The sequence below is a fragment of the Podarcis tiliguerta genome (genome assembly GCF_965153285.1).
Source record: "Podarcis tiliguerta genome assembly, chromosome: 1".
NCBI lineage: Eukaryota > Metazoa > Chordata > Lepidosauria > Squamata > Lacertidae > Podarcis > Podarcis tiliguerta.
The window spans coordinates 52510707-52524699 of record NC_139534.1 but is presented as its reverse complement, the minus strand read 5'-3'; the positions used below and the strand labels follow the sequence as shown (position 1 = coordinate 52524699).

Genomic DNA, 13993 nt, shown 5'->3' with positions numbered 1-13993 from the left:
GCCTACCTGCTATTTCCTATCACTCAGCCACTTGCTAATCTACAAAAGGATGTCTCTGCTTATGCCACGACTACTTAACCTTTTGCAGGAGCCTTTGATTGGGGACTTTACAACCTGTGTTATAAAAAGGTCTAATTACACAAATCTTTACTCCGTTTACTTACTGACATTCTCTCTCTCGATTTTTTTGCAGAGTTGGGAGGTAGGCTAGCATTTATCTTGCATGTCTGATTCTGTTCCTGAAATAGTATCTGCTGCATGTATATATGAAAGCAACCAACTTTCCATCTCTTTCTAGCATTACCAAGAAACAGAAGCCAGGGTGGTTCCGCTGAACAGAACAAGCTGCCTGACATGCAGGACACATCTCAGAGAAAGAGGGTGGGGCTGGACACGTCCCTTAGCCCAGCCAAGGATGCTGTTTTTGAACAACACCTGCCCTTTGAATCTTGGCAGTATGCAACACATTTTACAATCCTCCTCCTCCTCCTCTTCATCCTCACAATCCACCCATCCTACTTTATAGAAAGCTGCAGCTCAAGAATAATTAATATATATATTTAAATATGATCTCTTTATTTCATTTTTTTAATGGAAGAAGCTGCAAGTAAAAAACAAGCAGATAAAATAGGCACACCAATGCAGCCAGCCCCCCTCCCGGACAGCAACAAAATGCTGAATTGCTAATGCCTTTATTAGTATGAATTTTACCCAGGTCACAATCTGATGGGGGCAGGAGAAATACCAATTAGAAAGGGATCTGCAGCCACAGAATATGTCCTTAAGATGGATGCAAGCACAGAGAGGCAATAGATCCTGTTTCAAATAACCCTCACCCCTACCCCACTACCTGCTGGAGATGGGTCAGCTGTTTCCTCTGATGCTTTTACCAGTTCACTGTAGGGTCCTAATTCCTGAACTTGGCAAGGCAGAGAGGCAGCAGACCTTAGCCAGTCTTTAGACCTTGGAAAGGAAACTTGCTGTGAGTTGCTTTGGAAACTGAACATCCTCCATAGCTGTTTACATTGATATGTCCATGTTCCAACATGTTCTCAAAGTGCTTCACAAACAGCAAGAATGTAAACACATAACCCTCCTCACTGGTGCTGAATTATATCAGGAGCAGGGTTTTCACCTCCCTTAGGTGCAGCTTAGTGCATCCCCCAACACCCAGGCCCCGAGTTGGAATCCTGCCATTAAGGCAAGGAAAACAGGTTAGCAGAACCTAATCAGATCAGGGCACTTTGTATCAATAGAGGAACATTTGACCCTTCAACTGTTGTTGGATTCCAGCTCCCATTACTCCTAGCCAGCAAGACCCAGGGTCAGAGGTGATGAGAGATCAAGTCCAGCATCACCCGGAGGGCTGCCAGTTCTTCACCTCTGCAAGAGACAACCCCTCTCCTTGCAACCTCAGCCCTTGCACATGGAAAGGTAAAGCCTGAGGGCAAATGAACCGCAACAGCAGTGTGGGAGCTTGCATGTGCCAGAGTCCCTGTTGCATCTGATCTCCAGAGCCCCTTGCTCAATGCAGGCTCCTGTTCCAGCCCTTGTGGAAAGCTGTTCCCATTAACTTAAAAACTAACAGACTCAAGCACTTTCCTCAACATGCACTCACTCTAACAAGCTGCAGTTGATCCCTCAACCAATATCTACTCATTCGTCTTGGAGCTTTAAAATCAAAGCTCCAGTTTGCAGCGGAGGTTAAGCTATGCAGTAAGTTTGTCCTCCCGCCCCCCCCCCCCTTGCTGCCCACTCAAATTGCTTCTAGGCTCCACCATCCAGTTTCTGCAAGAAACATGAGGCTGCGTGCACATACTAAGGGACAGCTGCTTGCCAAATAGATTAGAGCATGTCTCCGTGGCAGATCCCCACAATCCCAGTTTGGTGCCTTTGTGCACAAGCAGGAAAATGATACACACACAGACACACACTGCCATACAGTGGTACCTTGGGTTAAGTACTTAATTCGTTCCAGAGGTTCGTACTTAACCTGAAACTGTTCTTAACCTGAAGCACCACTTTAGCTAATGGGGCCTCCTCCTGCTGCTGCACCGCTGCTGTATGATTTCTGTTCTCATCCTGAAGCAAAGTTCTTAACCTGAAGCACTATTTCTGGGTTAGCGGAGTTTGCAACCTGGGTTAGCGGAGTTTGTAGCGTATGTAACCTGAAGTGTATGCAACCCAAGGTACCACTGTACTAAGGGGAATCAGGAAAAATGCACTGCAGCTAGTGGAAATGTGGGGTGCTGAACGAATGCACCCGAGGCCCAAATGGCATGCATATGTACCCCTGGGTCCTTCAGTGGCCTAGGCCAGGGGTAGGGAAGCCTCCAGGTCTCTCTAGCTGTCCCCTTGGGACTCTTCCCACAGCACACCAGCCCTGCTCTGCCCTCTCCACCAGCACATTTGCCTGGTGGAATAGGTCCTTTTGACTGTGATGTTGCCTCTTCCTTGCCTTGATAAAGGCAGGTGTGTGTATATGAAAACCTCTTACTGCGTGGCTGAAGTACAAAAGGCAAGATTCTGTTGCCCCACCCACTTTGGGCTCTAGCACTGCGCATGAGAGAATGCAGCCCTCAGGTTTAATAAAGGCTCCCCAGCGTATCCACACATCCTTTCCTTGCCACGTGCCTTTGGCTGGTAGTAAGGCAGCACTGCGGCCTCGGGATGAGGCAGCCTCCTGCTTCCAGGAAAGGTTCTGCGGCAGCTGAAGGAGGAGTAGGCAAGCCACCTGACATAGCAGCAGCCCAAGAGGGAAGCTCGCATCCCCCCTCCTGCCGCTTCCATGAACAGACCTGGAGGGAAGTCTGTGGTGACCCATGCTAGGTCCAAAGAGAGGCCATGGCTTGAGGGTGGGGGCAGCACTGTCCGAGGTTTCCCTCTGTTCCCCTCCTGCCTGCCCCATTCAGAGAATGATTTGATTCTTGAAGCTGCGGCTCAGTTCCTTGTGGGGCAGAACGATGGAGTTGAGGATGACCACTTCGGCAGGGATGGTCACGTTGCAGCCTGTCGAGGAGGGAGCAGCAAGAGGCATCAGCAAGTGGGTGGGTGAGAGGGGAAATGCAGCCAACACAAAAGAGAGAAGCGAAAGAGAGTATTCTTCTTTTGCAGGGAGGTACAGGAAAGAGTTTAAAGTGGGCAGACGCTTACCCAGAATGGTGATGGATGGGGTCAGGCGGCCATCCCGAAAGAGAGTCTCGCTGTCAATCTTTGCGTAGGGATCATTAGGGTTGGGGTCGCTGGGAGTACCCTCTACACGAGCCCAGCGTCCAATGGTGCTATCCCAGCCCACAATGCTGTTCAGCACGCATGTATGGTCCTGGGGAAAGGGGATAGGAAAGGTAGAACTGAGGCACTAACATGGGGGTGGGGGACCACCAGCCCTTGGGTCAATCCTGGCCTGCCAAGGGTTCCCATTTGGGCCACAAGGCCACTGTCCCCCAAATCACACCCACCCGTGACGTCAGATGAAGGAGAGCAGGAGCTTCTCCTTTAAGTGAGAGGACAAAGGAGCCTGTACAATTCTGGCTTTTTCTTCCTGTCCCCCACCAACCGCTCTAATACAGTTCCTGCGTTCCTCGTATGCTGCAGGTGGCATCACCCTGGGATTCAGCAATCTTGCCATGGATGCTACTAAGACTGGTGTTAATCCTCCAGACAGTCCAGGACGTAAATGGTGCTTATAAAACACTTAAAAGGGAAGTGGAGATCACTGTGGGGAAATCTGAAGTGCAGCTTTTCCCAGACACTCATCAAACTTTCTTTCCCACTTTTAACAACCCCAACTACTGACTCAATTGATTTTCTACAAGAACAAACAACTCCTCTATTTATTCAGGAACTTTGTAGAGCTGTTAAACAAGGATTACTGGAGGCACATGCGGAGGAGCACTTTCAGCGTTTAAAAGCCGCACCATAAAAATATCAAAACTGCCCTCCGAAACACAGGGCCAAATTAGAAGCGGTGTTAAATGCATCTCTGCATTTAATGTGCACTTTTTAAAAACAGAGTTTGTTGAGACAGAGGGAGAGTTTGACCCTCTCCATCCCCTGCTGTGGTTGTGATGGAAATGGCACCTCCCAAACTGCCCCGCTTTCCCTCCCAGTGCAAAGAGCAGCTGTGGAAGAGTGGGTTTTTCCATCATGGCCACAGCAGGGGGGGAAAGAGCTGAACTCCACTTCCCTGCCTGCCACAATGCCAATAACCATTATGACACCCCCTTCCCATGGATATTTTCATTTTCTTTTTTTTAAGCACATGATAAATGCAAACACACACTTAACTTCTCATCTACTCTGGCCCTTAACGAAGGAGTAAATCCGATTCAGCAGGACATATTTCATGCTTAGGATTGTACTGCACATTTAATGGGAAATGTATGGAAGAAGCTGCCTTGTAGCACATCAGGCCAACTGATCCAGCTATTGTCTGACTAGCAACCCCTCTTCAGAATTTCAGTCAGGACTTCTGCAGTCCTCAAGATACTAGGTACTTTTAGAGCTGGGACATACCAAGAAAATAAAGGGGGAGGATATAGGGTATCAATAATTTCCCCTCCTAAATTCTTAATAGCCCTGCTAATTTTTTTTATAAATGATGCAGCACCACAGATTTACAAATCTTTTACATCTCTCATGAATCCACAGCTTCTGCTGCATTTGTATGTCTTCGTTGATAATGCATAAATGAAATTACCTCCGTATGTGGGGGGGGGGGGGGGCAGACCGAGCAGGGGAATACCAGACTTTGCAGTGCACTAGTGCCACCTGCAGGGCATTAGCAAAACAACGAGAAGCAAAGCAAGAGCTGTCCTAAGCCAAAAACAGCCTCCTGCCTCTGATCAGAGATGTGACTTCTGAGGCCCTCCAGATGTTCTCCGATGACGACTCCCACCATCCCTAACCACTGACCATGCTGGCTGCAGCTGATGGGGTTCCCGAAAACATCTGGATGGCCACAGATTCCCCATCCCTGGATTAGAGCTACAAAGTGCCAACCCCAATCCGGCAGCAGTAGTACAACGATCCTACCATTGTGTAAAACATGGGTGATGGTGGGCTGAGCCTACACGCAGTGCCAAAATAATTAAGTAAAAAGTGCAGTTTGCAGAGGGGTGGGGAGAAAATAATGAAAACGTTCCTAAAATTGCTAGGCATCGCTGCAGGGACCTTGTTGCTGGCTGTCACTTTTAAGCAAGCATTTTAAACGGTTTCATGCAGACTCCTACATTTAGTGGAGGGATGGTGGGTCTCTTATCAAAATGGCACAACTGGACAATGGGGAGGAAGCCCTATCAAAGTGATGTCACAGACAACATCCAATGGGTGGGCTGCAACACTCATACAACCACAGCCATGGCTGCCGCAGGCAGCACCAGCTGGAGCAGAAAGGAAGTTATTTTTTCCCCTGTGATGAAACACCACTGTTTGAATTCTGCTTTGTGGAAAAGGTGTCTCGATCCCAAGCAACAAATGAGCAATAAAACCACACATTTGTTATACTAAGAACAATAGTCTGAGTAGTCCCCTAAGGTGATGCAAGACATTAGAACTTGACCCATTGGATCTTGGGAGCAATACCTACCTGGAGAGAAGCCCCATGCAGAATAATGGACTCACGCACACGCACGCCAGCACCAATCGTCACCCCCTTCCCGATGGACACATTGGGACCTAGCTACAGGGAAAAGGCACAGGGTGGTCAGTGGCCCAGCGCAGGCCAATAGCCCCCTTCATCTGTATGCTCTCCTAAGTCCGGGGTGTGTTCAGGGGCCCAGAGATTAAACCAAAATGCACAGCTCCTTAAAATCTATCCCACACATGCTGGAGCCAGGCACAGAGTACACCTTGCCCATTACACTTACCACGGCGCTGGAATCCACCGAGGCTGCAGGATGGATATAAACATTCCCTGCATAGAAAAGAAGCAGCAACAGAGTTAGTTCTTCTCCTTACTCCACAATGGAGAAGATTCATTGCCACCCCTCTGAAAGCATCACTGCAGAGATTCTGCTTTTCTACAACAATGCGGGTTTCCAGCAGCAATGCTGAATACCTCTGTGCACATCAGACTCTGTAAAGCAAATAACCCAAACACACGCTGTTGCCTAGATGGGTAGAGACTCCTTTCAAAGACAGATAACTGCCTTGCCATAGTAGCTTGGGACAAACTAAAGAGAGAACAAGAGTTTGGCTTTGATATCCCGCCTTTCACTCCCTTTAAGGAGTCTCAAAGCGGCTAACATTCTCCTTTCCCTTCCTCCCCCACAACAAACACTCTGTGAGGTGAGTGGGGCTGAGAGACTTCAAAGAAGTGTGACTAGCCCAAGGTCACCCAGCAGCTGCATGTGGAGGAGCACGGAAGAGAACCCGGTTCCCCAGATTACAAGACTACTGCTCTCAACCACTACACCACACTGAGAGCATATAATGTATATAATTTTCTGTTTTACAATTTAGAATACTCATTTAAATATCCTTAAAATATCAATGACTTCCCTTCTTCTCTTTCCAAGGTTCATTTTGCATATAATAAATCCCTGCATATTTTATAAAAACTAAACCATTCAGTATTCCATTATTACATCCATCAAAACTTATTTACACAGTTGAATTTATCTTAATGCTGCCAACGTTTTCAAGTGTACACAATTTCCCCCATATATTCAATGAATGTTTTCCAATTTTCTCTAAATGTATGTTCTTCTTGTTCTCCTATTCTATATGTTAAGTCTGCAAGCTGCGCAGCTTGAAAACTAAAGAAGACTCTCACCAAGCACAATTATGGGGAGAGAAGGAGTGCTCTTGCTAAAACTGATGGTTTTCTAATAATTCCAGTGTAAAGCACAAAGGAGCAAGATAGATAAAATTGCTGTGGAGATACAGATGTTTAATTTGTATTCAAGCCCCTTCCTTTGTACCCTTGCAATCTCCTCTTTCCTTACTAATTTTTACTGATTTGTCATAACATATAACTATATGAACAATAAAATAACCACATACAGCACATTCAATACAAAAAGAACAACATAAAATTTGAGATGTGGTTCTACCATAGCAAATTTTTTTAGATGGGTCTATATAACCCAACGAGGGGTGAGTCATTGGAGAAGTACTTACAGGACTCTCACTCTCTCTCTATCTCTATCTCTCTTTCTATGTATTGATGCAGGATTTGGAATTTTAGCTTTGTATTATTGCACTGATTTGCTGTTCTTTGTATTTGTCACAGCCTTCGATGTGAACGATGTGATGTTGTTTTATCAAGTATCATTCTGGCAGGCTCTGAAACCAGGTCTAAGAGCTCCAAGTCAGCCACCAGAAGATGATGGCTGAAGACGGTTGCATGAAGTACACAGAAAACAGGCAAACATTTCCCAATTTAGTAAAGCTATTCAAAAGCAATGCAAAAAGGATAAACACTTAAAGGAGGCACATCACACGCTTTGGAGCAGCCTTCCTGAACCCGGTGCCATCTAGAAGCTGTTGGACTACAACTTCCATCATTTTGGTCCACTAGCCATGCTGGCTGTGGCTGATGGTAGCTGGAGTCTAGCGACGTGCAGGCATGACCCAAGCCCCTTGGAAACTGTACCACCGATATGGCCTCCACCCAGCAAACCTGTTTTCAGATGCTATGGCCCCTTTATGTTGTGGAACAAAAGCAGAATTATCTCATCCTACCAACATCATGCATCCGTGGTTTTCGTCTCCCATATGGGGAAAGAGGGAGCCAGTACCTCGGATGGTGGGTCCACCAGGTTGGTTCTGGGCAAGTCTTTCTGGGTGGCACTGGCTGTAGCAACTCAGATACAGGCGACTGGCATAGATTGCAGACCTGGCAAAGAGAACAAGCCAGAAATTACACCTGGCACCTGCCTCCAAATGCAGCATCAAGTCCGTGAATGCCTTTGTCCTCTTGAGGACAAAGGAAAATGAATGAGTGCCTCACCCAAAAAATAAAGCCTATGATCAAAAGAAGAAGAATCCTTTCTTCCTGGGATGGAGCACAGGACATTTTTATCCTGCCTCATTCAGCTGGCAGTATCTCCTGTAAACCCAATTCTGCACCTTCCCAGGGAGTTCAAATTTTCTTGCCTTTCATTTGAACAATTGGACTCTGGCCACCCATGTGACAGAAACACAAATTCTAAGCTCAAAAGCTAAATTGTAGGAAATTAGAATTGCACTTGTTCTGCTTCAGGGATTCACATATTTATTAGTTTGGATCCCTGCCCCCCACAGCCTTTGGGACAACACTTGAGAAAAGAGAAAGAGGAAGGAATATAGAGTTTGGATCCACACATACGAGAGCAAGGGTGGAGGACTTGTGCCCGCGCCCCAGTGGTGTTTGATTCAAACTCCCATCAGCCTCAGCCAGAATGGCCAATGCTCAGGGATGAGCTGGAATCCAGCAACCTCTGGAAGGCCACAAATTCCTCATCCCTGGGCTCGTGACTACAGAACAACAGTCATAGAGGAAGAAAGAGAGGCTGTGATCAGGGTCCATCGTCAGCGCTCCCCCAACCCATCCATTTCCCAATATAAGAAATAATTCTCAGGAGTTTCTCTTTGGCTTTTGCATTGTCACCATATTCTTACGGTTCCCCGCCTCCAAAAAAAGCATGCATGTATCTGCTAAAGGTAAGAAAAGCTCAGATCCACAGAGAAAAATTTGATTCAATGTTTGGCTATCTCACAGGCAGGCTTACAACCACCTCCCAGGCTTGTACTTCCCTCTACTTCCTCCTTACCCAGCAGATTTGATCTGACTCCAGAACCCCTCCGTCTTGTAGGCAAAGAGGCGTCCCTGCCCAGCAAGGGCTGTGAAGACATCCTGCTCCAGCCTGATGGCTTCAGCTCGTTGCCAGCCATTGGTGCTCTCCTCCCTGTGCGAACAAGGCATACAAAGGGTTAGGGCCCACATGACTCAGTGGAAAGATGATGTGTGGCCAGCAAGGAAAGGTATCTCTAGGTCAGGGAAAACAACCACTCAAGTACTGCTACTGAGGATGAGGAACCTGAAGCACTCTGGAGGTGGCTGGACTACAACTCCCATCATCTCTGGCCCTTGGCCCTGCTGGTTGGACCTGTTGGGAATTGGAGTCCATCCAACAACATCCTGAGGGCCACAGAGGTTTGCCCATCCCTAGGAAGCCAAAAAGCCTTAAAAAAAGCCTAAAAGCCTAGGAAGCCAGTTCTAAGCCTGAGTGCCCAAGTCCCATGGAGCAGAGAAGCACAAAAGCACTTGGGAGATGAGGAATGCAGGAGGAAGGAGGAGATGGACACTTACCCAAGGCATGCGCCCCTAAATGTGGGCAAGGGGTGGCACGAAGAAGAGATGGAAGAGACACAGAGAGAGGGAAGAGAAACAGAAAGAGAGAGAGATGATAAGTGACCAGATGTTGCTCCCAGGAAGCAGGAAAGAACAGCTAAGAAAGACACTCACAGAAGCAGCTCCTGCTGGTTCCGTTGGAAGACAGCGCCAATGTGATGGAAGATGGCCGGCGTGAACAAGTAGATGCCGCAGTTGATGAGCTCGCTGACGAAAGTGCTGGGCTTCTCCACGTAGTGCAGGACCTGGAGAAGGAAGGGGACACGTAGGTGGGGCAGAGAAGGGAGAGTCTTGGGAATTGCACCATCCAGTGCTGGGGATTGCTCTGCTTGAGCCAGGCTCCAGAGAGCAGCAGGCAGGAAGGTTGTGCTGGACGGGGTACAGGAATAGGGGAGACAGTGGACAGTCTTGGCTCTTGAACTCCCATCAGCCTCAGCCAGCATGGCCAACACTCAAGGCTGATGGGAGTTGTAGTCGGACAGCCTCTGGAAGGCACAGGGTCCTCATCCCAGGTGGAGCAGCTCTCTACTGGGGCATGCCTGCTGCCCAGTCTTCCCTCCAGACCTCCACATACCTCATGCGTCTCAGTGTTCGCCACAATGCAGCCATAGTTCAGGGACTGCTTTCTGTTGGCCTAGGGACAAAAAAGAAAAATGGTCACAGGAGCATTACCAGGGGGTGAGAGGGATTAGAGAAGAATTTGCAGGACAGGGTTGCCAGGAGCACTGGGACTGGGATCCTAGCAAGGCAACCATTTTGCCCCACAAAGGCTAGGAACCTGCAGCTAGCCCTCAAACTGCATTCCCAAAGCCAGGGAAGGGGGACCTCTCCATCAGCGACCAAACTCCAGCTCCCACCAGCTAAATCAGTGCGGTCAGGGATGATAGGAGTGGTAGCCCAGCAAGTATCAAGAGAGCCAAAGGTCAGTGTGGTGTAGTGGTTAAGTGCAGTGGACTTGTAATCAGGTGAACTGGGTTTGATTCCCTGCTTCTCCACATGCAGCTGCTGGGTGACCTTGGGCCAGTCACACTTCTCTCAAGTCTCTCAGCCCCACACACCTTGCAGAGAGTTTGTTGTGAGGGATGGAGGGAAAGGAGAATGTCAGCCGCTTTGAGACTGCTTAGGGTAGTGATAAAGTGGGATATCAAATCCAAATCCAAAATCCAAACACAATCCTGTGCTAAGCAGCACCCTCCTTCCAAGCCCACAGTGCTGTCAGCATGAGAGGCTAGGGCTGTGCCATTACCGTGGTGCCCAGCATGAGGAAGCTGTCCGGATTGGCAAGTTGCCGGTGGAAGCTGAGCATCTCGCCCAGAGGGAATTCGGAGCAGACGTCAGCGTTCAGCACAAAGAAGGCTTCAGGGTTACCCAAGAGGATCTGGTCCCGGAAGTGGTAGATACCGCCGCCTGTGCCAAGCGCAGCATATTCCTGCAGATACCTACACAAAACAGGAGGCTGCTAAGGCCCTTCACTGCAGGGGGAGGAATTGCTTGTGCCAAGGTCTACTAGGCCAAATGTGCCAGGCTGTTTCAACAGGTGCATAGGGACCCAGAGAGCTGGCTTAGGCAGAGTCAGGCCACTAGTCCATCGATCATAATACTGCCTACACTGGCTGGCAGCAAGTGCCCAGGGTTTCAGGCAAGAGTTTCTCCCAGCCCTATCTAGGGATGCCAGAGATTGCACCTGGGATCTTCTGCATGCAAAGCAGATGCTCTACCAGAGTTATACCCCCCTTTTCCAAAGGCTGTGCAGAATCAGGACCTGAATGGCAGGTTGCAAAGATGGAGCCCCTTCCTCTCTCTTTAGCAGTGCGACCAGCCCAAGGCATTTTGCTGTCTAAGACAGAAGACTGAATGGCTCTATCTCACTTCCTCTGTCCTGTTGCACAGCATCCAAGGATGAGCAAATTATTTTGGTACCTGAGGCAGAAAAACCCCACAAGCACCACCACTCCTCAGCAAAAGCCTCCCCACCACTGCATTTATTATGAAAAAAAATAATCAATGCATTTAAATACCCAAACAATCTGCTGCCCTTTCATGCAACCCAACACCAGCTGCCTGAAGTGGCCGCCTCATTATGTCTAGTGGTTGAGCCAGCACTGTGACCACCCACCTGATGGGTATTTTGAACTCTTGCTGGGCTGACACCAGGAACCGGCTGAGGGCCTCATTGGGCTGATAGAATCCAATCAGGAGAATCTCCTTCATGTTGGGCACCTGCAGAGAAGGGAAAGGAAGATGGAGCAACCACTGGTTGGCATATGAAGCCAAGAGCAGGAGAGCTAAAATATTCCTACTTGCTCAGTTTATTGCATGTTAGAGCACAAGGCAACTTTCTGGACTGAAAATAACCCTGTCAGTTTCACAATGCCACTATACAAATCTATTGGTGCAAACACAGTTGGAATGCTGTGTACAGTTCTGGTCAGCTCACCTCAAAAGCAATATTTTAAAGTGAGAAAAGGTTCAGAAAAGGATGACCCAAATTACCAAGGGGGTGGAACAACTCCCCTATGAAGAACGGTTGAAGCATTATGGACCTTTTTTTTTTCTTTTAGAGAAAAGGCAAATAAGAGGTGAACTGAAATAAGTTTAGAAAAGTTTGCACAGCATGGAGAAAGTGGACAGAGAAACATTTCGTAAGATATCTTAACACTAAAACTTGCAGACATCCAATGAAGCTGAATGTTGGAAGATTCAAGACAGACAAAAGTCCTTCATGCATCACAATAAAGATTATCATATTGTAAAAGTTAAACAACGGTGCTCACTTCCACAGGAAGCAGTAATAGCCACCAACCTTAAGGCAGGATTAGTCAAATTCATGGAAAAGGCATCAAGGACTCCCAGCCACAATGGCTGTGTTCTGCCTCTCCTGTCAAGAGACATTATGCCTCTGAATACCAGTTGCTGGGAACCACAGGTGGGCGGAGTGCTGTTGTGCTCATGTCCATCTTGCAGGCTTCTCACAGGCATCTGGTCAGCCACTGGGAGAAGAGGACAGAGGCCCAGATGGGCCACTGGCCTGATCCAGCGGGCTCCTCTGGTGTTTTTATGAACTCCTCCCCTCATGGTGTCAGCTTAATTCCCCTTCCATACCTTAGTGCATGCCTCAATGTGGTGCTGTATCATAGGCACTCCTGCCACAGGGAACAAGGGCTTGGGCACCTCAAAGGACAACGGCCGGAAGCGGGTCCCTGCAAGAGAAAAGGTTACCACAGAATTGTAGGCTGTCGCTCACCAAATTCCCAAATGAGCCAGGAGGCACACAAATCGTGGGCTGCCTTGAGAGGAATGGCTGCCGCCAGAAGAGGAACAAGGGAAGCCAATGTCACTCTGAGGCTTCTGAAGAGCAGCAGACGACTGAAGCCAAGGCTGAGGAATGGGAGTGACACCAGGTGGGCCAGAGGAGGGGCAGAGAAGGAATATTCATGTGAGAGCAGGGTAGAATTCACCCTTCACATACAGGAAGGGATAAGGAACAAGCAGGCTTCTGAACACACACAGGGTGTCAGTCCCTCACCAAGTTACTATCCCACCTTTCCTCCAGGGAAATCAAGACGGCATACATGGTTCCCTCCCTCTCCATTTTATCCTCACAACCACCCTGTGGGGTAGGTTAGCAAGTGGCTGGACCAAGGTCACCCAGTGAGCTGCATGGAAATTCGAAAACAGGTCTCCCAGGTCTGACGACATAGTCAACTCCCTCTCGCACACCCACAGCATGTGGGGAACCGGCTTCCAGGAGGAAAGCCTGCCCCCCACTTCTCTCCCTGACCTTAGACTCGGCTCTCCCGCCCCTCGAGACAGAGGCCACGTCCCTCCGCCTGACCCCGCAAGCCCCATGGGCGCCGCAGGTGGGGCAAGGGAGGGGCGGCGGGTCTCCTCTGATGGGCAGGTGCACCGGGCGGGAGGGAAGCAAAGCTCGGCCGGCCGCTTTAGGATTGCTGGCGGCTCTCACCTTTTTGGGGGCCGCCGATGAGGACCACGGCTTTCAGCATCGCCCTCTTCGTCTGGGGGGCGCGCAAGACTGGAAGGCAGGGCGTCCCGCGAGGGATGGCGACGAGAGGGGCAGCCGTGCGCAGCGCCGATCCTGCGTCCCCTCCTCGGCGAGTTCTGCTTCCGAGCACGTGAGAATGCCACGTCACCGCTGGCCGGGTCCGCCGCCGCGCGCAGGGCGGGCCTTGAGCGATCCAGTCGGCGCGTCGCCGCGGGAGAAGCCGGCCGGCAGCGCTGACGCGGATCCTCCTGGATTGGCTGTTTTCGCTGTCCGGGAAGGCTAGGGCGTTTGGGGTGGGGAGGAAGTTGCAAGCCGTGGGGCGGTTTTGGTCCTTCCTCGCTGCCCCAAGAAGAACAGTCCTGCTTTCGGGCTTCTTTCCACAGGCATCGGGTTGAGAGCAGATGGGCCACTGGCCTGCTCAAACGGGACTCGTACGGTGCTTCACTTTGCGGCATCCTGCCCCAAGCCTATTTTTGCAAAACAGGGCAGGAAGAACTGCTCTGCCTGCCCAGGCTATAAGGGATGGCACTTCGAGGGCGGAACCAAGAATCAGTTCTCAGATTGCAGGCTTGAACCATGCGAAGTGATTCTAGAGAGAATGCAGATTACTGAGCATGTGCAGACGGCTTCCTCTCTCCATTTGAGTAAGCGCA

General features: G+C 49.3%; 1 protein-coding gene across 2 annotated transcripts; it reads right to left on the bottom strand.

The window, feature by feature from the left end:
* Window positions 1-555: 555 nt before the first annotated feature.
* Window positions 556-13676, bottom strand: GMPPA (GDP-mannose pyrophosphorylase A). Of its 2 annotated transcripts, XM_083432117.1 has the most exons (14): window positions 13673-13676; window positions 13302-13442; window positions 12440-12537; window positions 11454-11557; window positions 10584-10776; window positions 9912-9971; window positions 9452-9582; window positions 9296-9310; window positions 8757-8891; window positions 7743-7840; window positions 5868-5914; window positions 5588-5680; window positions 3154-3322; window positions 556-3009 (listed from the first exon to the last, which is right to left on the bottom strand). In XM_083432117.1, exons 2-14 carry the CDS (start codon window positions 13339-13341, stop codon window positions 2909-2911), a joined length of 1284 nt encoding a protein of 427 aa, XP_083288243.1. In that variant the 5' UTR covers window positions 13342-13442; window positions 13673-13676; the 3' UTR covers window positions 556-2908. The 2 variants fall into 2 exon arrangements, with proteins under 2 accessions (XP_083288243.1, XP_083288242.1); XM_083432116.1 differs by lacking the exons at window positions 9296-9310; window positions 13673-13676 and having other exon boundaries at window positions 13302-13547.
* Between the last annotated feature and the right edge of the window lie 317 nt (window positions 13677-13993).